Raw genomic sequence first — 27,178 nt, 5'->3', positions numbered from 1 at the left:
GGCGCGGAGGAGCCGGCGCGCGGCGGAGCGCGCCCCCCGCGGCCCGGCCTCCCCGGGCCCCCCGGTGGGCTGGCCGGGCTCACCCACCTCGGCTGCGAGCGCGGCCCGAGAGGACCGATCTCATCGGGTGCCTCCCCTTCTGCAGCCGGCGGTGCCAGCAGCAGAAGAAGACGATGGTGGCGACGGTGCCCAGCAGCAGCAGCAGCAGGAAGAGCGCGCACTGGACGCTGTAGGGGCGCAGCAGGACCAGGAAAGCCGCGGCGATCATGGTGCGGGCGGCGCGCGGCGCGCGGCGCGGCTCCCCGGGCCCCGCGGGCTCCGCGCGTCAGGCCCCGCGCCCGGCCCGATGGCTGCGCGCCCCGCGCCGGCCCCGCGGCGAGGCGAGGCGAGGCGGCGCGAGCGGCGAGGCGCGCGGGCCGTGACTCAGCACGCGGCGGCGGCGGGAGCCGCTCCCCCTCCGCGCGCCTTCCCCGCCCTCCGTCCTCCCCTCTTCCGTCCGCCCTCCTCCCCCGGCCTCCCCCGGCGCGGTCCCTCCCCGCCGCCGTCGCCCCGCGTCCCCCGCCCCGGGCGCCCCCGCGCGCGTCCGTGCGCAGCCCCGGCGGGGACGCGGCGAGCGGGTCGGAGCGGCGCCCGGGGCCCCGTCCGGCGGCCGCCGGCGGCGGAGCATCCCCGCGGCCGGGCGCACGTGGGTCGGGGCGGGGCGGGCGCCGGGCCGCACCGCGGGGCGGGGGCGGGGCGGGCGGGGGGCGGCGGTGACATCACGCCGGGCTGCGGCAGCGCGGGCGCGCGGACATGGCTGCGGCGGCGGCGGCGGCGGCGGTGGTCGCGGGCTGCGCCCCGGCCTGAGCGCCCACCTGCGCCGCCCGCCCGCCCGCCCGCCCGTCCGGCGCCGCGGGCTCCGGGGACGCCCGGGGCCGCCCCCTCCGGGACCTCCTGGGCCGAGGGGCCGGGAAGGCGGCGTCCGGGGGCGCCGAGGAGCGGGGAGGGGGCGCTACCCGACCTCCCGCCCCCCTGCGCCCCGCGAGCCTGGGGCTTGGAGGATGCAGCCCGGTGAGCTACTCGGGGTGGGGGCGCCCCGGGAGGCCTGGCCTGGGAATCGGGGCGCGCGGGGGTCGGGGCCCGGCCCTCCCCCAGCCCCCCTCCCCCGCCAGGCGCGCATTCGCGAGGCGCGGCGAGGCCGGTCGTGCACCCACCCGTCCCCCCTCAAGCCCGGACCCTCCTCGGGCGGCGGGAGGGGAGGCGGCGTCGACCGGGGACCTGGCGGGGGAAAGGCAGGCGGCGTCGACTTGCTAGTATTGGGGAGGGAAGGTGGGGGGGGGCCCCGGCGGGCCCGCCCTCCCCTCGCGGAGCGGGGGCCCGGGCCGCCCCTGGCGGGGTCGCCGGCGGGAGGCAGGCGCGAGGCCGTGGCGCGCGCCGCGCTCTGCGCACGGACCGCGCGGGCACCTGGCGGGACGCGCCGCTGCGGCAGCGGGTCTGCGGCGGCCTGCGGCACCGCGCGGCCCGGGGTCAGCGCCGGCTCCGCGCGTCCGCGGGGAGCAGCGGCGCGGGAGGGGACCCGGCTTCGTGTCCCAAGCTGGTACCGTGGGCGAGGGCCGCGGCCCGGGCCGGCACCTGCGCTTGCGCGTGGCGACTGGAGAAGGCTGCGCGGGGTGACACGGGGTGGGCCCGCTCGGGAGCAGGGGCGCTGCCTCCGGCCGGCTCGGCCCCCAGACCACAGCAGCCGGTTTCCCAAAACCAAGTTCCCATCCGCTGGCTCGCGGCAGGCGCGTCGCTGCCGCAGCTCCGGGCCGCGGGCGGACGGGAGACCCGCGGGCGGACGGGAGACCCGCGGGCGGACGGGAGACCCGCGGGCGGACGGGAGACCCGCGGGCGGACGGGACCCGCGGGCGGAGGTTCGCGCCGGGCCAGAATCTCGAAGCCAGATCGCAGGCTACCCTGCACACCGGGACGGCTTCTGCGGTTCCTGGCGCCCAGGGCACGTGGCTCACGAGCCCTCCCAGGCAGCCGGCCCCTTGCAGGTCAGAAAGAAATCGCACTGCCACCATTATGCAGAGAACGCCCAGGAGGAATTCCCCACCGCGGCCACTCACCTGTGCCCTGGTAGAATGACTTAAAACCACAAAACTGAGTTAATCTTTTGCAAACACTGGGTAGAAATAGCTAACAAGCCTTTATGAAGGGCGCCTCGTCTACTGAAATGTCAAAGTGAGCTGAGATGGCTTCAACATTCTTGAGCAGAGCCAGGTCCAAGACTACCAATAGAGCAGACTAAGCATTCTGCCCCAAACTTTACACCTTCACTAGGAAAAGAGGAACCAAGTAGCTGTGATGGTTCTCTCAGCTGTTACTATGTAGCGCAGTTGCAATCTGGGGTTTGATACAGCCATTTGTAAGTTTATGAACATGGTTTGTCTCTGGGCAGGAAGACTGCTGTGCAGTAGACGTTCTTTTCAGTCGTAGTTATTTCTGTTCTTTGGCCCAGTCATCCCCAGGACAATAGCAGCAGATCCTTGAAGGAACATGGCATTTGGCTGCATTATTATTTTGATTCCTTGCTACTTTATCTTGCGCCCTTCCAAATAAGAGTGTTATTAATTGCTTTCTTCTGTGTGTTTGTGTGGTATCTAATGCATTGTGGAATTAAATAAATATTAAATGAGGAGGTTAATTTAGCAGAATTCATAATCTTTATCCCTGCTAGGATTTCATTTTAAAAATGAGTAATGGGCCCAGCATCAGAGGCTCAATACTTGTGGTCCTAGCCACTCAGGTGGCTGAGATCTGAGGACTGTGGTTCAAAGCCAGCCCGGGCAGGAAAGTCTGTAAAACTGTTATCTCCAATTCACATTCATGTGTAAGAAGGGAACTTTGTCATCTGCTTTGCTCATTGATGGCAGCAGGCTATGATGATTAATTGTTGTTAACAACTTGATTGGGCCCTAGGAGATTCACAGAGCACACCTCTGACCCAGGCACCAGGGTCTCACGCCAGTCATCCTAGCTACTTGGGAGGCTTGAGATTAGGAGGATCAGAGTTCAAGGCCAGAGTTCAGGCGCACATGTGAGGACTTACCAACCAACAGCTGGGAGTGGGTGGGTGGATTGTCCTGTCGTCCAGCTGCCTGGGAGGCTGAAATCAGGACCATGGAGGTTCCAGGCTACTCTAGGCAGAAAAGTATCCCAACCGAAGAAGCTGGCCACAGTAGTTTGAGTCTGTCATACTGCCTATAACAGGCAGATTCAGCCCAGGCCACCTGCCTAGACCGGCACCTCAGCAGGGAGGGAGTAAGCAGTGCACGACAGCATGGCTCAGCAGTAGAGCACCTACTTAACAAGGGAGAGGTTCTGAGTTCAAACCCCAGGACCACCAAAAAGACTTAAGCATACCTCTGGGTATGTCTGTGTGGGCGTTTCCAGAATTTGCAGGGGGTTACATCCATGCTGAATGGGTGCGAATATTCCACGGACTCTAGGCCCACATGGAATAAGAGGCAGGAAAAGGAAAAAGAGTACAGGCAGGCATTGCTGGCCTCCTTGGTGGGAGCTACCCTGCCCCGCCCTGCTTTCCCCCCGCCCCACCCCGCCGCCCCTCCTTATCACTTCCCTCTGAAACTAAGCCTGGAAAATAAATGCCTCCCCCTGTGAGTTGCTCCCCCAAGTGTCTGTCATAGCAATGCTTGACATGCCGCCCCGCCCACTCCCCCAAGGGAAGGTGAGGAGTGGGCTTTGACCCCACGGCAGACACATCATCTTCCACCCCTGGTTAAGAAGTGGCACAGTTTCTAATCTGTGGGTCAGGAAGAACAAAAGTTACCTCTCTGGACTGTGTAGCAACCAATGGGGAGAACGAGAAGCACTGGAGATGACTCAGAGCTGCGGAGGCTGGAGGCCAGACAGAAGGGGAAGTTCCCTGGGCTCTACGTAGGGCCAGAGGGTGTCCAAGTGGAAATACCCAGCCAGCCCATAGCAATGGCGGCAGAGAGGTCGAACCCGAAGCACTGCGGGAGTATTCTTAAAGTAGACTGTAGCGGAAGTCGAAGAGATGGAGGGGAAGAGTAAGGAGGAACAGGAGCGGGCTCATTGACAGCTCCCTTTGAGGAGCTGGGGAGAGCAGCAGGCAGGGCTGGGCGCCCCAGCGTTGTTCCAGCTCAGGACCTTAGTAGAAGAGATGTCCAAACAGGAGGCCAAGGTGGGTGGCCACTGGTGACCAGGAGGCTTCTGGAAACCTCGGGGCCAGGCTAGAACCAGGCAGTAACCTGTTGCAGAGGGGGATGTGTGAAAATGAGCACCCTGAGCACTGTGGCCGCAGTCTTTGGAGAAACAGGGGATGAGCAGAAAAGTGAGTAAAGCCTGGGAAAGGTCAGTCGCGTCCCTTGAAACAGCCAAGAGCACAAGGCCCTGAGATCAAGCCCTAGTCCCGGCACAAGACAGGACATTATTTTCAGCAAATATACCCTAGGAAAGGACTTGGTGTTCATCTTGCAATAGTAAAAGCATTTCAGATAATTTGATGGCACCATTATTGAGGAAAATATTTCAGCTGGCACCATTCCTGATTGTTCTTCTAGCCTTTCCACACTTCAGAGCTGAGATTCATTGCCAGCTGGGTTTCAGGGTACCCAGGTGCCCATTGTACCTTGAGAATTCCTTCCTATGCACACGTTAGGGTGTTCGAGAAAGTCACCCCAGTGTTGGGACTTAGGAGCGTCAGTATAATTAAATTCATCTACTCTACAGTGCTTTGCAGACAGTGTAGGGGAGGTAATTATTTATTATTCACACCAAACAGAATTCATTTATATAGTTTCCACATGGAGTGCGGTATTAGTCATGCAGCAAAATACTGAGTCACTTGGGCAGAAAAAAATACTCATAGCTGCGTGAACCACCAGTGGAAACTTTGAGAGCTGTTCATAAATCAAATTATAAAGCTCTTACAGTGATAAATCACTGAGAAGCATTGTTCATTATTATTCAGATGGTGTAAAATACTTTTGCTATTTACAAAGCACATTGGAAATCTGGAAGTATTGCCTTCTAGATCCAAGATGATGGTTGCCCTGTAAATTACAAGGATTTCTACTTTTACAAATGAAAAAGAGAAAGTAAGGTAGGAAATTCATAGTTGTATAATAAATGTGAGATGAATAAAATCTTGGCAAATAGTTTTGAATACAATTTCAGATTGCCTTGATAATAGAACTACAGTAATGCTGACCTGCTAAATCTCTCCCACTAGTTTTTTGTCATGTAGGACTGGGGTATTAAGTATCTTATTTCCTGTATCAAATATTTGTATGTAAGCACATCAGTGTGCCTATAGCGTGAAAGAATGTCACTATGTGAGCAGAGGGCATGTGCCAAGCAGGACAGAAAACTGCAATGAGTAACTGATGTTTACTAAAACGGTCTCAGCAACACACAGTCCTTGGGTTCTTGAAATTACCCCAGTGTAAAAAAGGCAGAGGAAGGTATACATCTGAAAATGCTAAAGTCCCCAAACACTGTACAAGACAAGGAAACTAACACCAAGCATGCTAAATTGAAGTCAGTTTTATATTTCAAAGAAGAAAGCCGAAGACCTTTTACTGTAGACTTTCTTGACCAGGGTTTGTAGATAAGTTTCTAGAACTTGAATTTAAATGTGAAAACGTGAGACTGTCTGAGACACACAGAGCTCTCTTTTGGCGCTCAGCTATTGAGGATCATCAAACCATACAAATCCACACAGGAAGTAAACCACTGGACTATAGCACCAAACCTTGCTTTCCTGACACCAACGTTGGCCCTAGCTGGCTGCCCTGGAGTCTTCGAGAAGTGTCTCAAGCACCGTTAGTCCAGGATGAGCAAAGAAAACTTTGTATTATGACCCATAAAAGCTCAAGGAAGTCTCCAAAATGCAAGTTGTGCTGCCCTCCCCCCGCCTTTAGACCAAGGGGGAAGGGGGTCTGAGTTTTATTTCCTGTCTTCCTGTAACGTCATGCGTACTGGAGAGACACAGGTGAACTCCCTGAGGCCATGCTCATTGGGTGTCAGCGCTAAGTCTAGGACGACTTGGGACCAGACTTTGATCATTGGAAGGAGGATCGATTTGATTTCCAAGCTGCCTTCAGAAAATGAAGTATTTTACTTTCTATTGAGGCATGTGAATAGATAAGGCCTTTCAGAGGCCCACAGCCCTGGCCCTGAACTCCATCGTTAAGTCCAGAGTGCAAAGACTGCCAAAGTCCTAAGGCCTGAAGGAAAGGGACTCTACCAGAAGCTGCTCATTATGAGACATTCCCAACTGTGGCCACAGCTTCTTAAGTCCCTCCACACACTGCACATCAATGGGGCAGTCCAGCCTTCCGCAGCCTGGCCCTCAGCAGCCTGATGTGGAGTCTTCAGGCCTGGTGACAGGGCTGTCCGTCCCAGGACCGTTCTGTGGAAGGCAGACCATCCATTCCCACTGCTCAGTTCCTTAGTGACATCCCTCCCACAAGTTAGATGGAAAGGAGGAGGGGCCTGCTCAGCATCTGTGACAGGGTTCCTGGAAGGCTCTGCCCTCTCGAGCCCGTAAGGCTTCGGTCTTCCTGCCTCTCTCCCTCAGGCCCTCCTTCCTCAGGATGCTATAGCAAGGAGGCCCTCGCCACCTGCTGACGCCCTGACGGTTCCAGAGATGGGATCCAGCCAATCTCTGTGCGTTGTGGACAGCCTGGCCTGTCGTGCTGTTGTAGCAGCACAGGGCGGACTGCATCAGGTGGCCGGAACACCAGGTCTGCGAGTCCCCTCGTGGTGACACATCCTGCTTATTTCCTCACACCAGTCGGTAGGTCTCGTTCACTCCAGCCCTCTCGGTCTGGCTAGTCGTTTCCTCGTGGCCCGCTGGGCTGTGAAGGGCTGGCTTCACGCTTCCACACAGGTTCATCCTCTGAGTCATCACGCGTCCCCGGGTGTCAGTCAGCTCCTGGCAGGTGCAGAAGGAGGACACTCATCTTCGCACAACTTAATCCCCCAGCCATTTCCTGTGACATGAGAGGTGGCCATAACGCGGCCGCTCGTGTGCCAGGCTCCCCGCAGCCTGAGACGCAGTGAGTCAGCCCTGGCACGCTGGCGCACCTGCATGGAGGGTGAACAGAGCACTCGAGGTCAGCAACTAAGCAAAGAGGGGAAGGTCAGCCGGTGCAACCAGCCCTCCTCACCCAAGAGGCACGGGCCGCGTGCGCTTGCCGAGCTTTCTGATGAACTTCCTCATTAAACGTGTGACCCAGACTGGCATCCATCCGCCATCTTCCTGTCTCTACCTCTCAGAAGCTAGGATTGTAGGTGTATAGCAATCCATGCAGGGTTTCTTTAAATAAATGACATATGTGTGGGATGTACAGAAATCACGTGATAAAAATCTGTAACATAGCTGATCGTTTTAAGTGGGTTCTTTTTGTTGTTGTTTGTTCGAGGTGGTTTGAAGTAAATTATCTGCCATCTGAAAGTCAGCATATTAATTATGTTTAGGCCTAAAGGTTTAAGAGAATGACAGTACAGAATTAATGGAGACATTGGTAAATGGTGACTGGTCATTTCGTTAGTGTCTGGCATTAACGCAAGATATGATGGGATAGATATTTCAAGGACAAACTAGCTTGCCTTTGCATGATATCATTGATTGGATAAATTAATATTTGAGAGACAAATCGGTCCAGATTTTTATGCATAAGCATTGATTCTGGGATTTAAACGATTATATTTTGTGCATTTAAAAAATTGGCCCAAGAGTAGAATACATTTACTTAAAGCAAAAATAGCTTAGTGAGATCATGGCACTCCCGGGAGGGTGTGACATCATTGGGCCCTGTCCCTGAAGCCTGGTGACGTCATCACACTCCCAAGTTTCACCGGCAATAGAACGTTCTCCACTAATATTTTTTTCTTAAACCAGAGAAGTGGGGGTGTTTTATACGATGTGTGCTAACCCTAAATGAGAAGCGTTCCTGAGCCTGCCCTTCAAGTCCCCTGAACCTCGTCTCTTCCGTCCACGGAGGGGAAGGCGGGAGGCCTGCGGAGGGGAGGTACAGCAGAACGGCACGGGGTTCGGGGTACAGCCACGCCGGGGTCCTGGGAGACTCGGCCTGGGAACTGTAAAGGAGGTGCTTCAGACCCAGCTTGCCCGCGTGAATGGATGGGCCCAGAGCCGCGCGGGGCACCGATCACACGCCTCGCCCCCACGGCGCCAGGGCACCGATCACACCCCTCGCCCCCACGGCGCCAGGGCACCGATCACACCCCTCACCTGCCTGATACGCAGAGCACTGATCACACCCCTTGATCACACCCCTCGCCCGCACGGCACGGAGGGCACCACCGATCACACCCCTCGTTCACATGGTGTGAAGGGCACCACCAATCACACCTCACCCACAAGGTGCGCAGGGCACCGATCACACCCCTGGCCCACACAGTGCGCAGGGCACCGATCACACCCCTGGCCCGCTGGGCGCGCAGGGCACCGATCACACCCCTGGCCCGCTGGGCGTGCAGCGCACCGATCACACCCCTGGCCCACACAGTGCGCAGGGCACCGATCACACCCCTGGCCCACACAGTGCGCAGGGCGCCGATCACACCCCCGGTCCCCTCCGTGTCCCTGCGGAAGCAGCGCCCCGCGTCCGTGCACTGCACTCGCCTCTGGGAGCTCGGGCAGGGCGGCGCTGCTCCCTCCCGGGTCACGGGGACCGGGCAGGTTCGGGTCCGGCGGCTCCTGCAGGGCAGCCCGGGCCGCGCCCTCGCTGCCCCCCGGCCCCGTGGTGGGGTTCGGGGTGTCCGTGGCTCTCTGTGGGCTGCGGGCGCGGTTGGAGCTCTCCAGCGTCCGGCAGGAGCCACGACCCTCTCGATTTCTCCTCGTCTGGTAGGCGCGCGGTCCCCAAGGCCTCGCCTCCCTCTCCCCTGCCCCAGGGCCGGACCACGGCTTGCGCGCCTCGGATGGCTGCCGTGGACCGGCGTCGCCCTGCTGCCTCTGTGCCGGGGGTCTTCCCCTCGTGGGATCTGTGCAGGGGGGTCTTCCCCTCGTGGGATCCGTGCGGGGGGGTCTTCCCCTCGTGGGATCCATGCGGGGGGTCTTCCTCTCGTGGGATCCGTGCCGGGGGTCTTCCTCTCGTGGGATCCGTGCGGGGGGGTCTTCCCCTCGTGGGATCCGTGCGGGGGGTCTTCCCCTCGTGGGATCCGTGCCGAGGGATCTTCCCCTCGTGGGATCCGTGCGGGGGGGGGGTCTTCCTCTCTTGGGATCCGTGCCGGGGGTCTTCCCCTCGTGGGATCCGTGTGGGGGGGGTCTTCCCCTCGTGGGATCCGTGCGGGGGGGGGTCTTCCCCTCGTGGGATCCGTGCGGGGGGGTCTTCCCCTCGTGGGATCCGTGCGGGGGGGTCTTCCCCTCGTGGGATCCATGCGGGGGGTCTTCCTCTCGTGGGATCCGTGCCGGGGGTCTTCCTCTCGTGGGATCCGTGCGGGGGGGTCTTCCCCTCGTGGGATCCGTGCGGGGGGGGGTCTTCCCCTCGTGGGATCCGTGCGGGGGGGTCTTCCCCTCGTGGGATCCGTGCGGGGGGGTCTTCCCCTCGTGGGATCCATGCGGGGGGTCTTCCTCTCGTGGGATCCGTGCCGGGGGTCTTCCTCTCGTGGGATCCGTGCGGGGGGGTCTTCCCCTCGTGAGATCCGTGCGGGGGGTCTTCCCCTCGTGGGATCCGTGCCGAGGGATCTTCCCCTCGTGGGATCCGTGCGGGGGGGGGTCTTCCTCTCTTGGGATCCGTGCCGGGGGTCTTCCCCTCGTGGGATCCGTGTGGGGGGGGTCTTCCCCTCGTGGGATCCGTGCGGGGGGGGGTCTTCCCCTCGTGGGATCCGTGCAGGGGGTTCTTCCCCTCGTGGGATCCGTGCGGGGGGGGTCTTCCCCTCATGGGATCCGTGCTGGGGATCTTCCTCTCGTGGGATCTGTGCAGGGGGGTCTTCCCCTCGTGGGATCCGTGCGGGGGGGGGTCTTCCCCTCGTGGGATCCGTGCGGGGGGGGTCTTCCCCTCGTGGGATCCGTGTGGGGGTCTTCCCCTCGTGGGATCCGTGCTGGGGATCTTCCTCTCGTGGGATCTGTGCAGGGGGGTCTTCCCCTCGTGGGATCCGAGCCGGGGGTTCTTCCCCTTGTGGGATCTGTGCTGGGTATCTTCCTCTCGTGGGATCCGTGCGGGGGGGTCTTCCCCTCGTGGGATCCGTGTGGGGGTCTTCCCCTCGTGGGATCCGTGCAGGGGGTTCTTCCCCTCGTGGGATCCGTGCAGGGGGGGTCTTCCCCTCGTGGGATCCGTGCCAGGGGTCTTCCCCTCGTGGGATCCGTGCGGGGGGGGGGTCTTCCCCTCGTGGGATCTGTGCTGGGTATCTTCCTCTCGTGGGATCCGCGCGGGGGGGTCTTCCCCTCGTGGGATCCGTGCGGGGGGGGGTCTTCCCCTCGTGGGATCTGTGCTGGGTATCTTCCTCTCGTGGGATCCACGCGGGGGGTCTTCCCCTCTTGGGATCCGTGCGGGGGGGGGGGTCTTCCCCTCGTGGGATCCGTGCAGGGGGTTCTTCCCCTCGTGGGATCCGTGCCAGGGGTCTTCCCCTCGTGGGATCGGTGCGGGGGGGGTCTTCCCCTCGTGGGATCTGTGCGGGGGGGGGTCTTCCCCTCGTGGGATCTGTGCGGGGGGTCTTCCCCTCGTGGGATCTGTGCAGGGGGGTCTTCCCCTCGTGGGATCGGTGCCGGGGGTCTTCCCCTCGTGGGAGAGCTCTTGTGTCTCTGCAGGAGCCAACTGCGGAAGTCCAGAGCAATTCAGGACTGAGTGCCATTGGCCTCTCCTGGGTTTTAAAAAGTAATATTTATGACAGAGAAGTTGAAAGAAGAGGAGACACTTGAATTGTATTTTGATATTCATTCGTGTTGGTGACTCTTGTTTCTTACAATTTCAGACCTGCCTTTTGGATTCGCGCATCAGCTGTGTGATTAATTCATGAAAGGTAAACATAAATGCACTTAAAAACTGTGTTTTCAGCCACACTTGCCTTCATTTGTCACAAAACTACCAGTCTTGTTTCATTTCCTAAGACGTTACATTTTTATAATTTTATTATTGCTTAAGGCACTTTTTCAATTAGGGGTTATCACCCATGACTAGATTGTAAAGGAAATTTAATGTGCTATGATCAGCATTTCTTTAAATAAAATGGAGTAGCTGGAACAGAAAAAGGGAGGGCAAAATGCATGCACTGCAGACAAAGGCAAAGGCATCTCATGAAATTCAGTTTTGCCCGGCTGGGCCGTAGCTCAGTGGCAAAGCCCTTGCCTAGCCAAGGGCAGCGTCCTGCGTTCGATCCCCAGTACCAAAAAAGAAAAGACAAAAAATAATTAGGTTTGCCGTGTGCACATTCTGAGCGCACGTGGATGCAATTTCTGAGTTATTTCGCTCCCTCTCTCTGCCCTTCCACGGGTATTTCTTCTATAAGTTGTGGTAAATAGAAAATGGCTCTGCTGCCTTATATTACTCACGCAGTCCTGAATCACAGCGTTCCAGTGCCGTGCTTCATTCATCGACCTAATAAGCAAGGCTAGCAGGCTCTCGGAGGGTTCACCTGGTAGCAGTGCCATGGGAACATGAGTGCCATACTAAACTACCCACGCGCTGGAGGAGGGGAAGTTTTTGAAAGATGACATGGGAACCCCGAAGGTAACTTGAAACAAGAATCCTGACTGTACGGCTCAGTAACAAGGGTTGGGTCACTTGGAGGTGAGACGCGGCGACTGAAGATGCCCTTGCGAAGCCGCGGTGACCTTTGTGTAGCGTTGTTGCTCCTGTAAGGACTTGGTGAGGACTGGTTATCCAGCAAGCTTGCCTGAGTCTTCCTTCCTATCCCCCTGGGCTTTCACACTTTTTGATCCATTGACTAGGCTTTGACAAAAGTGATTCCATTGATTTCACTTTTATTCTGATATCTCTCACAAAATTCATCTCTGAAAACTATGTAGGGAGTTAAGGAAGTATCTTTTGTTATTATTGGGGGATAGTGATATGATGAATCATTTTGCTAGATATCAGGAACTAATAGCAGGTTTTTTGTTTTTTGGGTTTGGGGGTCTTGGGTTGTTTTTGTGTGTGTGTGTGTGTGTGTGTGTGTGTGTGTGTGTGTGTTTGCCACTCCTGGGGCTTGAACTCTGGGCCTGGGTGCTGTCCCTGAGCTTCTTTTGCTCAAGACTAGCACTCTACCACTTGAGCCACCACACCACGTTCAGCTTTTTCTGAGTAGTTTATTGGAGACGTTCCTGCTCAAGCTGGCTTTGGACTGTGATTCTCAGATCTCAGGCTCCTGAGTGGCTCGGATTACAGGCATGAGTCACTGGCACCTGGCATACTAGTGTTTAATGTATGACTAGGTATGTAACGTTCCTCCTGAATTTGCTAAAGGTAGGTAATATGAACACTGAGTCACCTATGAGGAGATGTTACAACGGAACGTGGGCCTCATGTCCACTGAAAAGTAGCAGTTCTAAAAGAGCCTGATGTGTCTGTTTCTAGCTCATTATGAATGAATTATGAGTTTGTGAAGAAGCTTGAGAAAATATAACAGGAGAAAAGTTTAATACAATGAGGGATAATACAAGGACTCAGTTCTTGGAAACTATTTTTTGCTTTGGTAAAATACACGTAACAAAAGGTAGCATCTTCACCGTACATAAATACTCTGTGTGGTGATTACGGAACACATTCACACACGCAGCCTTCTCCACCCTTGTCTCCAGGATGCTTCTCAACTCACAGTCCCTTCAACACTCTCTCCCCCTAGCTCCTAGCAATCAGCATTCTGCTTTCTGTCTCTGTGGATTTGATTGCCATGCTGCTGTATTTGCGTTTGGGGAGCTGGCTTCTAACATTTAACATAGGCTTTACCGGATTTACCCGTTCCCCGTAGCGTGCATGGGAATTCCCAGAACGAGGCTTTGCGTGTGTGCCACGTTGCTCATCCATCCAGCTGTCCGTGGACACTGAGGCTTGTCTGCCTTTCAGCCATCACACACAGGGTGATGTGCGCATGGGTTCCCACTTCTCCTGTCTCACAGATACCTCTGACTTTGTCCAAGTCTTGCTGGCAGCCGGCCCAATGCGTAATGCCTCGCTGTGACTTTGGTCTGCAATTTCATAATTACTTTTCATACCACCAGCCATTTGTGTGACTTCTATTTAGAAATACCATTTTTAATCACATGTTTTTGTTAATTTCAGGGAGTTTTATGCATTCTGATGATTAATTCCTTATTAGATACATGCTTTTCAAACATTTCCTTGTATTCTGCAGATGGCCTGTTACTCTGAGGTTAGAACTGAGATTAGAACTCAAGGCCTTATGTATGTAGACAAAGTTCTGAGTGACACTTGGAACCTGCGTTAGCTAAGTCCAGTCTTGTGAAATCGTCAAAGCTTGAGAAAACCACAGTGACACTGTACAAGTCTAGAATATAAATGTGTCACAACTTAAACACTCCCCCGTGCATGAGGTGACCTTCAAACCTAAGAGGGAGACCTCACCTGTTTCTCTGGCCCGCAGGAATGGTAACTGGTTAAGGAGGAGCCCACCCCAGGCCCCTTGTGGCTTCAGTCGCGGACACTGGGAGGAAAGGTAAGGCCTGGGGATGAACGCTGACATCTGTGAGTCTAACGCCACAGAGCTCTGTCCATTCTGGGTGTGAGCTCAAACACTGCCTAGAAAAGGGACCCAAAGACGAGGACAAACAACCAATTGTAGTAAGACCATGCAAATATTGCTTTTATGCTCAGAAAAGAATATAGTGGCTTTACCTCATATAGGGGAAAGAAGCAGAGCTCCTAATGTACTCAGTATAATTTGATCAGAAGTAAAATGTTAACTTCTAGTCAATTGCATGTTTCCTGAAAGTTTCTGGGCTCAGTCCCTTTGATAGTTAAAATGTTATAATTTGTAACTATCTTTTTCCTGGAAAACATTTCATACTCTTAGGAGGGAAGCAGTTAGCAAAAGCTAGGACATTCTGTACCAGACTTTCAGGTGTATTTACTCTCTGCTTTGTCCTGCTTTTTCGTTGAAGGAAAACCGTGAGTTCTGGGCTACATTTGGAGTAGCATTGTCTACATGGGCATTCCTTCCTCCTACGAGTTGAGAAAACGTTTGCTAACTTGTTGAAAAAATGCAGAAGATCTTGCAGACAGATGAAATTACTGATACACAAGCTCTTAGAAAAGGAAAGAGGAAAAGAATAGAGACAACGGACACAGAAAACACAAATAGTGTCACAGATAAAGGACAGGTGGGTCTCTTACGTTGGTCCAGTTCAACAATACTTCCATATTCCCCTCATAATTTACTGGCACTTTCCCCTCTTTGCTGACTCTTTCACTTAGCCCTTTGTTTAACTTAAGGAAAATATAGTTGCATGTTCTAACTGTTGATCGGTTTGAGTTAGAACTTTACTTAACAATTTGCCTGCTTCTGTTTAACGGAGGTTAAACAGAACAATAGGTCGTTGTTCAAATTTTGCTTGACCTTCTTGAAAATTAAAGATCCATAAACTGTCAGAAGTATTTTTCTTCCCCCTAAAAACTGGAAAGATTAAGATATTTCTTCTTTGAGACTCACTGTGTGTGGGCTTTTCTTTTCTCCCTTTCTTTTTGTTGGTTGTGGGGCTTGAACTCAGGGCTCGGGCACTGTCTCTGAGCTTTTCTGCTCAAGGCTAACCCTCTACCACTTTGAGCCACAGCACCACTTCTGGTTTTCTGGAGATGAGAGTCTCATAGATTTTCTTGCCTGGGATGGCTTTGAACCACAGCCCTCAGATCTCAGCCTCCTGATTACAGAAGGATTATGGGATCGCAGGCGTTAGCCACCTCTGTGGGCTTTTTCTTTTCAGATCCCAGCTCATCACAGCCCAGACTCATCTTCCTCCTCCTCCAGGACTTTGGATAGCCAGTCATCATATTGATTCTGTAGTATTTGATTCACATGTCTCTGTAGTGCATGTGCACTTTAAAATGTCCTAATACCTACAGAATTTTACGCTCATATAATCCTACTTAAATCTTTAAATGAACACTCTAGAGTCTTACGCTGTGAAGTATCTTTGGGGGTAGACCGTGAAAAGAAGTCTCCCTCACATTGCTGGGTCCTTTCCAGCCGGCTCACAGCCCGGTGCACCTCCACCACGGGTGACATACTCATTGCGTTCATGAGAAAGCCTTGCGGTCACCATTGCTATCTCCTGATATTCGGATGTAGAAATAATTGTGGGTTGATCAAGCCTTGAAGATTTCACATGACTGGACTCAGCTATTGCAGTGTGTGCTGCACCAGAACGTTCTGCGTCCACATGCAAACTTGTGACCCTGACAGGAAGTAGCTGAAGCACCCCAAAGCTCCCCGTCCAGGCTCAGTGGCTACGCAGGCTGCCTGTCCAAGAATCCCAGCCATGGTGTTGCCACGTGTGTCACCCAGGCATAGCCCGAGTCATGGCTCTGAGTGGAAGAACCCATGACGTTTTCTGTCCAGCATACTTCAGGTTTTAAGTTGTCCTGCATCTGCATGCCAAATTCTGGATTTGCTGTCATGAGTGTTGGGAAGGCTGACCAGGACCCCAAAGAACAGCAGTGGTTTTTGCAGGGCAGAGATTGCGGTGCCGGCACAGGTAAGCGCCACCTGGAGTCCCCGTGGCCGCTCCTCCGGGCCCCTCTGGCCCTGCTGATCTACTTTACTTGGTCTCACTGGACCTCTCAGGTCCCCCATCTTGTCTTCCTCTCAGAAAGGGAGAATCAGGCAGAAGACATGCTTTTGCTTCAGGGTTAAGAACAACTGGGGTCTGTTTCTGCTCTTCTGGGGACTTGGTCACGTGATCACGGTGAACCAGAAAGGAAGCCTTTAGCTCCCAGCTGCCTCCCAGCAGAGAATGGACTGCTTGCTTTCCTGTTTGGGGGGGGGGGGGGGGCGGGTCTTGCCTTTCCTCTGTTTGCTAGGTCTATTCCTACATCGCTTGCTCTAGTCTTGCTACACATAGCTTGCTTATTGTAACAACTTGACTACTGAAACTAGGTTTGAGCTATCACAAACATCTTCTACCAATCTGCTATCGTATCTAGTAACTTTAATTCTTCCCTGCCAGGAACAATTGCAAGCGAATTAGCTTTTTCCTAGGTTCCTTCTTTGGTGAGAACCAACTACAACTTGCCAGAAGAACTAAGACCCTAGAGGCTGCAGTGTGACTTAAGTGGTAGAGCCCTTGCCTAGCAGACCGGAGGCCCTGGCTCCATCCCCAGCCCTCCATCCTCCTTCATCCCCTGGAGGAGCGCCTACCAGCGGGAAGCAGCCTGGCTGGGCCGGGCCGGGCCCTGAGGCGGGCTTCCCGCTGAGCCGGCCTTGCTTTGCAGAGGGATCCCTACTCCGGAAACGCCTTTCTGCCCGGGGAGAGCTCCAGTGAGGATGAAGCGCCTTTGGCAGAGCTATCCAAGGAGGAACTGTGTGCCAAGATCAAATCCCTGAGGGAAAGACTGACCAACACCCGGAAAGAAAACAGCCGGCTGAGGCAGTCTTTGGTCATGCTACAAGGTAAGCGCTGAGAAAACTGGCATTTTGATGAAAATACATGATCAGCCAAAAGGATTGCAAGTCAAGAACAAGAAGGAGGGCTAGGGATATGGCCTAGTGGTAGAGCGCTCGCCTCGTAGACATGAAGCCCTGAGTTCGATTCCTCAGCATCACATATATAGAAAAAGCTGGAAGTGACACCGTGGCTCAAGTGGTATATGACATTTCAAATTTGAACCAAGGTGATATAAACTAATTAAGCAGACAGATCTATAACGATCAATGCGATCAACCTATTAACAGTCTTCCAAAGACAGAAAGCCCAGGACTAGATGGATTTCTTACAAAATATGATTTAAAAAACTAATGCTAGCCTTGAGCAAAAAGAAGCCAGGGACAGTGCTCAGGCCCTGAGTTCAAGCCCCAGGACTGGCAGAGAGAGAGAGAGAGAGAGAGAGAGAGAGAGAGAGAGAGAGAGAGAGAGAGAGAGAGAGAGAGAGAGAAATGAAAAGGAGCTAGGCTGCATTCATTCATGCCTGTAACCTGAGCAACTCTGGAGGTGGGTGTCTGAGGATCGTGGTTCAAAGCCAACATGGGCAGGAAACTCTACGAGACTCTTGTCTCCATTAACCAGAAAAAAAGCCAGAAGTGGAGTTGTGGCACAAGTGTTAGAGCACCAGCCTTGAGGAAAAACAGGCCCACGCCCTGGATTCAAGCCTCAGTACTGGCATGCACACACACACATACACACACACACACACACACACACACTGAATGAATGAATGAATGAATGAATGAATGAATTAAAAGGAAATCCAGAACCTTTGGAAGCTCAAAAATCACACTGTAAGAAACTCATTTGGTTACAAAATTCAAAATACGGAAGCACTCTATTAAAGCATCTAGCTTAGTGCTCAAAAATTTTAGGTTTTCCTACAAAAGTATTAAATATTGTATCCATTTGGTAATGTTCTATGGCTATTTATTGAGCACTTAATATAAGCTACTCCTATGCCGAGCCTTAGGGCGTAAAGGTTACCCAGGCAAAGTAAATAGGTTATGGTCCAATGTGCTTAACCCATTCCTGTCCATGGAGGACATCTCTAGACGAGAACTTGTTGTAACTCGCCAGGGAACGCCCTTGGGTTGGAAGCACTGATGTGAGAAAGTGAGTGGGCTCTGTCAGAGGCATTCCGCGGGGGGCCTGTGCGAAGGCAGAGAGACTGGCCTAAGCAGATCAGAAACAATTGGCGGGGCGCCTCTCAGTAGCTTCCTGTGCTGTGTTTCAGTACTTGTTTTTGAGAAGTCACTTGCCATTTCTAGTTAAGCACTGTGCATTATTTCACTCGGCTGAGTGTTTCGTCATGGAATCCGGTGCCTTTGCGTCTGTGCTGGGGCCCTGTGCTGTGAAACAGATACAGGGGGTCCGCGGGGCCAAGGGAGTGGGGGGCGGGAGGGCCCTGCTGGCTGAGCTGGTAGCAGGCCGTGGCTGAGGAAGTAAATCAGGACAGTCTCACAGTACTGGCCAGTGGAGGAGGAGGATGAGGAGGAGGGGGAGGAGGGGGAGGAGGGGGAGGAGGGGGAGGAGGAGGAGGAGGAAGAGGAGCCAGAAATGGAACTGTGGCTCAAATGGTACAGTGCCAGCCTTAAGCAAAAGAAGCTCAGGGACAGCAGCTAGGCCCTGAGTTCAAACTCCAGAACCAGCACCAAAAAGCAAAGAAAAGAAATGAAATGACAGGCAGAACTTGCTGACAGGTGAGGTTGGATGTTGACAGAGCAATTGGTCATGTTTTTTAAACTATTTAGTAAATGAAACAGTAGTTTAACAATGGCTTAAAGTACAAACAGCCATGTGTGAATGACAAGCCATTACTTTCCTTTTTCACACTGCGTGTGTGCCTGTGCACATGGGCTTGCATGCGTGTGTGCGTGTGTATGTGTGTTTATGTGAGGGGAAGGAATGGGAAGAGCTACACTGTCTTATTACATAGTTCAAAGCCAGCAAACAATTATCTTCATCTGAACAATTCAAGCCATGGTTGTCTGCCATAGGATGATTTAAGTCTGTGAAGGCAAACACCAGGAGAAATGGGTAATCAGAAGTGGAAGTCTCAGAGTGGTGGTTAGGAATAGCGATGATCAGCCTTATTTTATTAAAAGAAAATAGGAAATCCCTGATATGTAATAGTGCCCAAGATCTAGATGTTATGATGAAGATGATGATGACGATGCCAGTCCTGGGGCTTGGACTCAGGGCCCGGGGATATCCCTGAGCCTCTTTCTATTTAAGGCTAGAGCTCTACCATGTGAGCCACGGTGCCACTTTCAGCATTTTCTGTATATGGGGTACTGAGGAATCAAACCCAGGGCTTCATGCAGGCAGGCAAGCTCGCTACCACTAAGCCACATTCCCAGCCCCTGGTAATTATTTTAAATTAGTAATTTTTTTTTTCCAATCCTGGGGCATGAACTCAGGGCCTGGGCACTGTCCTTGAGCTTCTTTTGCTCAAGGCTAGCACTCTACCACTTGAGCCACAGCGCCACTTCTGGCTTTTTCTGCTTTTGTGGGACTGAGGAATCAAACCCAGGGCTTCATGCATGCTAGGCGAGCACTCTACCGCTAAGCCACATTCCCAGCCAGTAATTTCTTTTATCACAGAAATTGCAAGTATTTTCCTGAAAGAAAGAGAAAGAGTATCTAATCACATTAATTACAAACAACTATAAATATACACTAACTAACCTTGCAAAAATGTGTGGGATTTGTGAAGAAAAATATAAAACTGAGAATATACAAACCTAAATAAATGGAGAGACATTCTTAGACTGGATGAACTATGCAAGTTCTTAAAATAGCTAATCGCTTGAAGGTGTTGCCAATCAAAGTATTGATCATCTTTTTTTATTTTTGAAAAATAATTGGCTGAATCTATTGTTCTTGTTTTTGTTTTTTTTTAGTTGGCCATGGGGCTTGAACTGTGGGCCTGGGCATTGTCTCTGAGTTCTTCAGCTCAAGGCTAGTGCTTTTCCAACTTAAGCCACAGTGCCACTTCTGGTTTTCTGGTGGTTATTTGGAGATAAGAGTCTCATGGGCTTTCCTTCCAGGGCTGGCTTTGAACCTCAATCCTCAGATCTCATCCTCCTGAGTTGCTAGGATTTCAGGCTAGCTACCAGTGCCCAGCTTCTTCTGTTTTAGATAATAAGAAACGGAGACATAGTATGGTTCAACAACTTGCCTAAGATTGCCTAGACCATAGCTGGCTGAGCCTATTTTCCAATAGTTAGGAGTGACGTGGTGCTAGTGCATGAGCTAGACTATCCGTGGGTAGAATGCATACATGCACGGCATAGCAATCGCCTAGAAGCAGCACACCACAGGGGTAAACATTTGGATTGTGGGAGAGGCGCCGCCACTTGGCTCAGCCTCAGCGCCTCCCCTTCTGCAGAACCCTGGACATCGTGTAACCTCAGCTCCTCCACTGAGAAAGACCAAAAGATGAAACATTTGTCTTGCTATTGCTATAGGAAGTGAACCCTGAGTTCAAATCCCAATTCTGAAAAAAAAAAAAGGTGTGGCAGGGTAAAAACTAGATCAATAGTTAGTATGATTATTATTAAATGTTTATTAATAGTTAATGATGGGATCCATGTCTGACATGTGAGAAGTACTCAGTATGCTTTGGCCAGAACAAAGGACAAGATATTCTTCTCTAGGTGATGTGTCTATTAATATAGTACCAGGTAGGCTGATTGGCAATGTCATCAATTGTTATAAAGATCACGACTCAATATGTGCTTAAGAAAAACACAAACAAAAGGAGTTTCAGTCTTCTCGTCACGTAGTGGGTACAGTACCTCACCCACTATGTGAAGAACGGAGTGAGACAGGGTTCCAGGGCGCTTCCAACTCCAGTGGGTTATTTGTCACAGGGTTCCAGGGCGCTTCCAACTCCAGTGGGTTATTATTTGTCATTAGGAAACAAACTCGATACAAGAACAGAAAAGACTGTCTTACACAGAGGCATGAAAGCTTCAGATGTGAAAGTTTTCAAGAACAAAAGAGGAACAAAGGGACCGTGCAGTTTGTTTCCAAAATGCATCCCCAACTGGTATTAACACAGGTTTAAGTTACAGCTCTATGTTTCTTATTAATTTGACAGAATTTGACTATGTGACAAAACTGCACACAAATGTCATACCAAATTTGTTTTATTTTATTTATGTTTGCCAGTCCTGGGGCTTGAACTCAAGGCCTGGGTGCTGTCCCTAAGCTTTTTTGCTCAAGTCTAGCACTCTACCACTTAACCCTCGGTGCCACTTCCGATTTCTTCTGAGTAGTTTATTGGAGACAAGAGTCTCCTGGACTTTTCTGCCTGCGTTGGCTTTGAACCAGGGTTCCCAGATCTCAGCCTCCTGAATAGCTAGGATAATAGGCATGAACCACCAGTGCCCAGCAGCAAATTCATTTTAACTCATGACAAATGCCTATTTGTGAATAAGTCCTTTTTTTTTTTAGCACTTACACTGCCCTATTATGAGCTTCTAGAAGGTGATTGATAACAGATTCAGTACATTCTCTAAATGGAAATTCATCATTTTCAAATAATAGTCTCAGCATTTAGCAGAAAAGAATCAAGCTTTTAAAACTGTGTTTTAGGTTCAACATTTCAATCCAATAACCAAAGTCTTTTGAATTGATTTTATTTTCAGTATTTACTTAGTTAATAATGACTAATTTAGCAATTAGTCAACAATTACTAACAGTAACAGTAAGAGTTAATACCTTCCACCTTCCCACCATGTTGGTTCTCAGAGGTGGCAAATGCTAAAGCTTCATTCTTTGTGCTCTGGGCACCTAACACATAATGGAGCGCGCCCCTGTCCTCAGCGGGTCTCTAACTGCTCCTCTCTCTTCCATTTTAGTGCTGCCACAGGCAGTGGTCCAGTTTGAGGAGCTGGTTGGCATGGCGGAGACCTTGCTTAAGGGAGGAGGCTCTGTGTCGGCGCCGGCCTGCACGCTGTGGAGGGCAGCCAACAGCTCCTCCCCCGACTCGCTGGCCTCCGTCTGCAGCCCTTCCGGGTCCGACTCCAGCTCGCCCAACTCCCTGCAGCCCGAGGAGGCTCCTCCGGAGGAGAAGCAGGTGGGGGGGGCGGGAAGGGGGCCACCATCTCACCCTGGAAAGTGATAGTTACATGACAACACTTCAAAGAGGGCTGGAAAACCACTATGGCTTTCTCAGTGCCTTCCAACCAGTCTTACGTTCCTGCTGCATAGAGCTATGTTGCTTCTAGAATAAAAATTAGTGTTATGAAATGAATACCCAGGTCAGAAAATGAATGGAAAACTATGGACAAAGATGACGCTGTTAAATGGGGAAATTCTTAGACCATGAACAGAAGGATACCTACGCAGAAAGGCTTATAAGGTTTTCTGTCACTGAGAGAAGATCAATTTCAGTACTTGAGTTTTGTTGAAATCCCCACCAGGCTCAGTGACTGTGCCTTCAACGTGACAACTAAATAGTAACTAATCTAATAACTGGATCTGACAGTCTGTCATTCTCCAGTTGCTCTGTCATAGGTTACCACAGGTTTAGCGATTTCAAATAACCACTACTTGATTATCCCAGCAAATGACTTGATGATCTCAGAGTGTGCAGGTTTGAAGTCCTTGCCCTATCACAGAACTGGTACCAAGGCTCTAGGAGAATCTGTTTCCTGCAGTTAAGCTCCTGTTGTAGAGTTTAGTTTCTTGTGGTTGCAGAACTGACTTCTGGTTTTCTTGCCGGCTGTAGTCTGGCCGTTCCTCCTTCTAGAAGCAATCACACTCATAGCGTCACTGCCTCACGGCCCACACTGCCATTCTCAGAGCACCCTGGATCCGTCAGCTCCCTGCCGGGTTCCACATCTTTTCTCCTTGTGTGAATATCTTGGCCCCACCTAGGTAATCCATGACAGTCTTCCATCCCAAGGCTCTCCACATCAGCCACCTCTACGCACTTGTGTTTGCCGGTGATGGAACACATTCACAGGCAGTAGAGGCGAGGAGGTGCATATCTTCAGAGAGCCATTTTTCTGCCAGCCAGACTCAGTCAAGTGCTGAGGCCAGGATTAATCCTTCAACGCAGGCCAGGTTATGTGACGGGAATATCCACCCATGCCAGAAGCAATATCTCATAAGTACTGGGAATTAACTCAGAGATTACACTTAACTCTAACCCCAGAAGTACAAACTGTATATTAAAAATACTATATTCATCTTGAAGAATATTGATCATTGTTTCCTTGTATGTCTTATACACATTTCTTTTTCTAAATCGTGATTATTTCTTTTTCAGTTCAAGATTGAAAATTGGCAGATTGCACGCTGCAATAAGAGCAAGCCTCAGAAGTTCATTAATGACTTAATGCAAGTTCTTTACTCTAATGAGTACATGGCCACGCACAGCCTGACAGGGGCCAAGTCCTCCACTTCCAGAGACAAAGCCGTCAAACCAGCGATGAACCAGAATGAGGTTCAGGAAATCATAGGTGATCACACCTTTATATTGTAATTTCATGTGAAGTCACGTTATCCTTTATTCCCATTTTCTGTGAAAGGAAAAAATAGTTCAGAATAGTCTAATGTTCTCATTAAGAAAGGGGAAATTCATAGAAAAACTTTTCACTAAAAATGATACATGTAAATATCAATAAATTTAGAGATTCTCAGGATTTAAGTTATATATATATAATTTCTTCATAGGAAAATGATCAGTTGGAATCCAATCATTTTAACTGACATAAAGAAATGGATAAAAATAAGTCCTTAGCATTTTGGAACAATGAAACTTAGAGCTGAAAACAAGTAGTTGGGTTAAAGTTGAATAGTACCACATAAAGACAAACATGGTGTTCTCTATTTATGATATAGCTCTCCTGGTATCTTTTGCTCTGCTCTGAGAAACCTTCCTACATATCCATCTACTTAAGTATCCCGTGGGACTTTGGGTCTCCTTTGTAAAAGGGAGACAGAATTACACGGTAGAATACTTGATGTTCCTCAGTTCCTACTTTAAAGTGCCTTCGTGTGCTGTTGTCTTTGGCAGGCGTCACAAAACAATTATTTCCCAACACAGATGACGTTTCAATCAGGCGAATGATAGGACAAAAGCTGAACAACTGCACTAAGAAGCCAAATCTAAGCAAAAGCCTTAACTCTCAGGATATTAAGTAGATCCTTTCGGTAAGTCTGTTAAACCTTCACACTCTTGTCACCGTGGCAAGGAAATGTGGAACTGCTGCACCTGTAGAAGGATGTCTCCCCAACGCACTGCTTCTGGGGGACACTGTGGGTGGCAATGAGAGCTGGGAAGTCACATCCCAAGGGCTTTCCCTTCCCAGAATGCTGCAGGCACGTGGACAGCATATAAGCCGGGGTGCATCCACAATCCGTTTGAAATGCAGCACAGTGTGTAGTCTTTCCCAAATGTCTTTTGCTGAGGTACTGTTCTTCACAAAACACATGCTAATTTGGCGGTGGGGTAGAAAGGAGACTGGGGCGACACAAGACGAGTCAGGGAGCATTTCCCTAGAACAGGAGTGATTGGGACCTTGGGAAGTCTGAGGTGCATCAGTGAGCTTGGGGCTGGCCATTGAGTCGGTGGGAACAGTAAGAGTTGGGGGGCCTAGTAGGAGGCCTTCTGCTTTTGAAGGAGACTGTGGATCCTAGTCTCTTCCTTTTCCTTTTTTTCCATTTTCCTTTCTACCATCACTACCACCTCTGCCCCGCCAGCAATTAGGATGTCTAAGCACAAGATAAACATACTATACCAATAAATGCTTGGTGTCTGTTACTAGTCTGTCCCCTAAGTTGGCTGTGTTTCTGAACTTCGCTCTTTGATAGGTATTGTAGGCATCTGTAACAAGACGCCTTCGGTTCTGACTCCGGCATTGGGTTTTGTTGGAGGATCTGCACACTCAGAAGGCACAGAGAGGCCCGTGCGGTGGGGCGGCCCCATGTCTGTGACGTCGTGGGCTCTTGTCCTGGAGCCATGAGCTTGCTGCGGACGCTGCATGCAGATCCACCCCCACGCCAGAGACCATCAACCCAGAGAATTCCCACTGTTTCACGAGCATGCAGTATGGTCTCTTTGGAAATACTCATTTCCTGATCCCCAAGTTCTCTTCTGTACAGCTCACTCGACAGGACAGTCAAACCTCTTCTCCGAGCAGCAAGAACGTCAACCCTCCGAGCAGTCTCTGTCCAAAACAAGCCTCATACCTTCGTTATTCCCAGCCGCTCTCCACAGAGCCTTTGGATCTTGTACATAAGGCAGTCATGTCTAAGAAGGAATAATGTTTCAGCAATAAAGTGACAGGATTTTTATTATCTAAAATGAGCAAAGTGGAAGAACAACAAAAACGGAGGAGCAACCTTTTTTCATACTGAAGTATTCCACCACACTCCCGAAAAAACAAACCCAAGGCTTTTGTGTTAAAACAACGTATCAGTTTTTAAAATAATCTCCTTGTTTACCAGACATGCTTCCAAATTTTATTTTCCAAAATATACTAAATATAGTTAATATGTAAACATTCTCCCTGAGATATAACACATATAATTTGGCCAGCTTTTATCTTCTGAAACAAACCAGTTTTGTTTCATTGTAGAAGAAAAATAAAATTGAGAAAATCGATATAGATTTGATAATTACACAAAAAGAATGCCACTGTATAAATCAACAAAAGGTAAAGCCAAAGGACTGTCAAAGGACTCTCAGTAGATGTCAGGCTCGTACTTGTGACCTCTCTGCACCAGGAGGGTTTCCTCGTTCTGTGCACGAGGTCGTCTTGAAACTCGGAGAAGAGGCTGCAATACTTACAGTGGTCATCCCAATGACCCAGGGAACATTCCATACATGTTGCTTGATAAAAATGTGATTGTACAAAGTAAATGTTCTTAAGGAAATAACTCATGTAACATTTGCTACTTTTAATTAAACAAAAGCAAACTTCATTGGAAAAAGAAAAGGCATCTTGTTTGCGTCTTAATATAGAATATTCAGGGGAAAATTTTTTTCTGGGTGGACAGCAACTTCACCCATCTGTGGAGGTATTACTTCATATCTAGCTGTGGCTTGTTTGTGCTGAAAGAACTATATACTACATGTGGTATGTAGACAATGTCCAGGAAGACATTTAGCATTTTAATTTATACACAATAATTTTCATTGAGGTGAATACTGTTTCCTTTAAAAGCCCTGGCAGTGTAAGTATTGACTATTAAAGGTAAATAAAATTGCCTTTGCAAGACATATCCATAGTATTCAAATAGAACTTTCCTTAAAGTATTTTTAAATATGTTGTTAGCTTTATCAATCACAGAATAAATGTATCTTAATTTTGGTCTATAGACTGGTCCCAAATGAGTTCCAAAATAAGAAAACCAATGAAATTGAATAGAATCCCAGAAATCCATTGGGAGTACACGTATGTATCCACATATGCATTATCTGTATATTAGTTATCACATGTATAATAATTGAGGATATGATTAAAGAAGGACTTTGAATAAGTTGTGAAAGAATGATATAAGTGATGTTGAATGGTGAGTGGAGGAAAATCTCTTCCAGCTTCAAATCCTATTCCACTTTGAATTTGTATGTGTCCTTAATCCACACAGTCTACTTTCATATTTCTGTTCTCTGGTCAAGATATTAATGCAAAACCAGTGCAGCAATAAGAAGTCAAAGAACAACCTTCTGATGTTCTGTTTGTAGTAGCCAGGCATTGCATTAGACTGTATCAGAAGAGACTTTGCATTCCCGAGTGCTTCTTTTCAGAAAGTATGCTTTTCCTTTCTTTTATGCTTTCTGAGCTCCATCACTCATGAGACACCTTGATGTTCTCTTTGCATTTTCTGCCCACTTTAACTACTTTTTAACAACTTTTAAACATACATGGATTGTCTGCCTGCCACTTACTTTCCTAAAAGCACCAAGACAATATGTTTTGTTATTGTGTTTCTCCTTGATGCATTTAAAATATTTTCTTAAGAGAAATCCTACTTGCATGTGGAGAGCTAATTTCCAGTGCTTATACTGTAGGATTTCTGGACCAGCATATGATACCCAGGTAAAGGTAAATTAGAAGTACCATGGAGGTGGGGAAAGAGAAGCTAATAGATGTTTTTAAGGATGTGCAACTAAGAAAATCTTTCAAAAAGCTAAGAAAAAAGTAGCCAGGAAACAATTATAAAATACTTAGAAGGTAAATGTAAGACAAATTCACAAATCAATCTGAACATGCAAACAAATGGCTTTATGTGGTTGTGATTTTTAAGTTCTTTAATTTTTGGCACAGCAGTATGTTCCAAGCACATCTTGTGCTTCTGTCACAACCCTGAAATCAGCCTCTTTTGTGGTGTGTTTTTTTTCTATTAAGTGAAAGATGGTATTTAGAACTCAATGGCTGACCTAACTTGAATAAGCAATAATATTCAAGGTATAACTTGAAAGTGAGCATGAGGAAACAGACTCAAAATGCATAACATCCCGTAAAATAACTGCTCTTTGTTTTCTCTTATCCCCATCTTTAGCTGACTCAGTTGGGTCAGACTTCC

General features: G+C 50.2%; 2 protein-coding genes across 17 annotated transcripts in view; one reads left to right on the top strand and one right to left on the bottom strand.

Moving 5' to 3' along the window:
* The window catches only part of Dst (dystonin), a 290,647-nt gene extending 290,370 nt beyond the window's left edge, over nucleotides 1-277 (bottom strand). For all 14 annotated transcript variants that reach the window (XM_048347587.1, XM_048347588.1, XM_048347569.1 and 11 more), the window contains exon 1: nucleotides 88-277. In XM_048347587.1, the coding sequence (XP_048203544.1) occupies nucleotides 88-268 (181 nt within the window). In that variant the 5' untranslated portion in view covers nucleotides 269-277. The remainder of the gene's footprint in view (nucleotides 1-87) is intronic.
* Nucleotides 252-25,587, top strand: Bend6 (BEN domain containing 6). 3 transcript variants are annotated; one of them, XM_048347596.1, is made up of 9 exons: nucleotides 888-1,050; nucleotides 10,948-10,995; nucleotides 13,576-13,647; nucleotides 14,093-14,311; nucleotides 16,419-16,596; nucleotides 21,499-21,716; nucleotides 22,914-23,106; nucleotides 23,664-23,800; nucleotides 24,461-25,587. In XM_048347596.1, the coding sequence occupies exons 4-8, from the start codon at nucleotides 14,192-14,194 to the stop codon at nucleotides 23,789-23,791; spliced, it is 837 nt and encodes a 278-aa protein (XP_048203553.1). In that variant the 5' UTR covers nucleotides 888-1,050; nucleotides 10,948-10,995; nucleotides 13,576-13,647; nucleotides 14,093-14,191; the 3' UTR covers nucleotides 23,792-23,800; nucleotides 24,461-25,587. The 3 variants fall into 3 exon arrangements, with proteins under 3 accessions (XP_048203554.1, XP_048203553.1, XP_048203552.1); XM_048347597.1 differs by lacking the exons at nucleotides 888-1,050; nucleotides 13,576-13,647 and adding an exon at nucleotides 252-269; XM_048347595.1 differs by lacking the exon at nucleotides 13,576-13,647.
* Nucleotides 25,588-27,178: the final 1,591 nt, after the last annotated feature.

Source organism: Perognathus longimembris, chromosome 6 (assembly GCF_023159225.1).
Source record: "Perognathus longimembris pacificus isolate PPM17 chromosome 6, ASM2315922v1, whole genome shotgun sequence".
NCBI classification, from domain to species: domain Eukaryota; kingdom Metazoa; phylum Chordata; class Mammalia; order Rodentia; family Heteromyidae; genus Perognathus; species Perognathus longimembris.
This window is presented reverse-complemented; position numbering and strand designations above follow the sequence as displayed.

Bases quoted from the DNA above. Each gene is read 5' to 3' on its own strand.
- Bend6 (XM_048347597.1), top strand. From the start codon at position 14,192: ATGCAGAAGATCTTGCAGACAGATGAAATTACTGATACACAAGCTCTT. The intron at 14,312-16,418 runs GTGGGTCTCTTA...CTTGCTTTGCAG, and splicing joins GTGTCACAGATAAAGGACAG to AGGGATCCCTACTCCGGAAA. The intron at 21,717-22,913 runs GTGGGGGGGGCG...TTTCTTTTTCAG, and splicing joins CTCCTCCGGAGGAGAAGCAG to TTCAAGATTGAAAATTGGCA.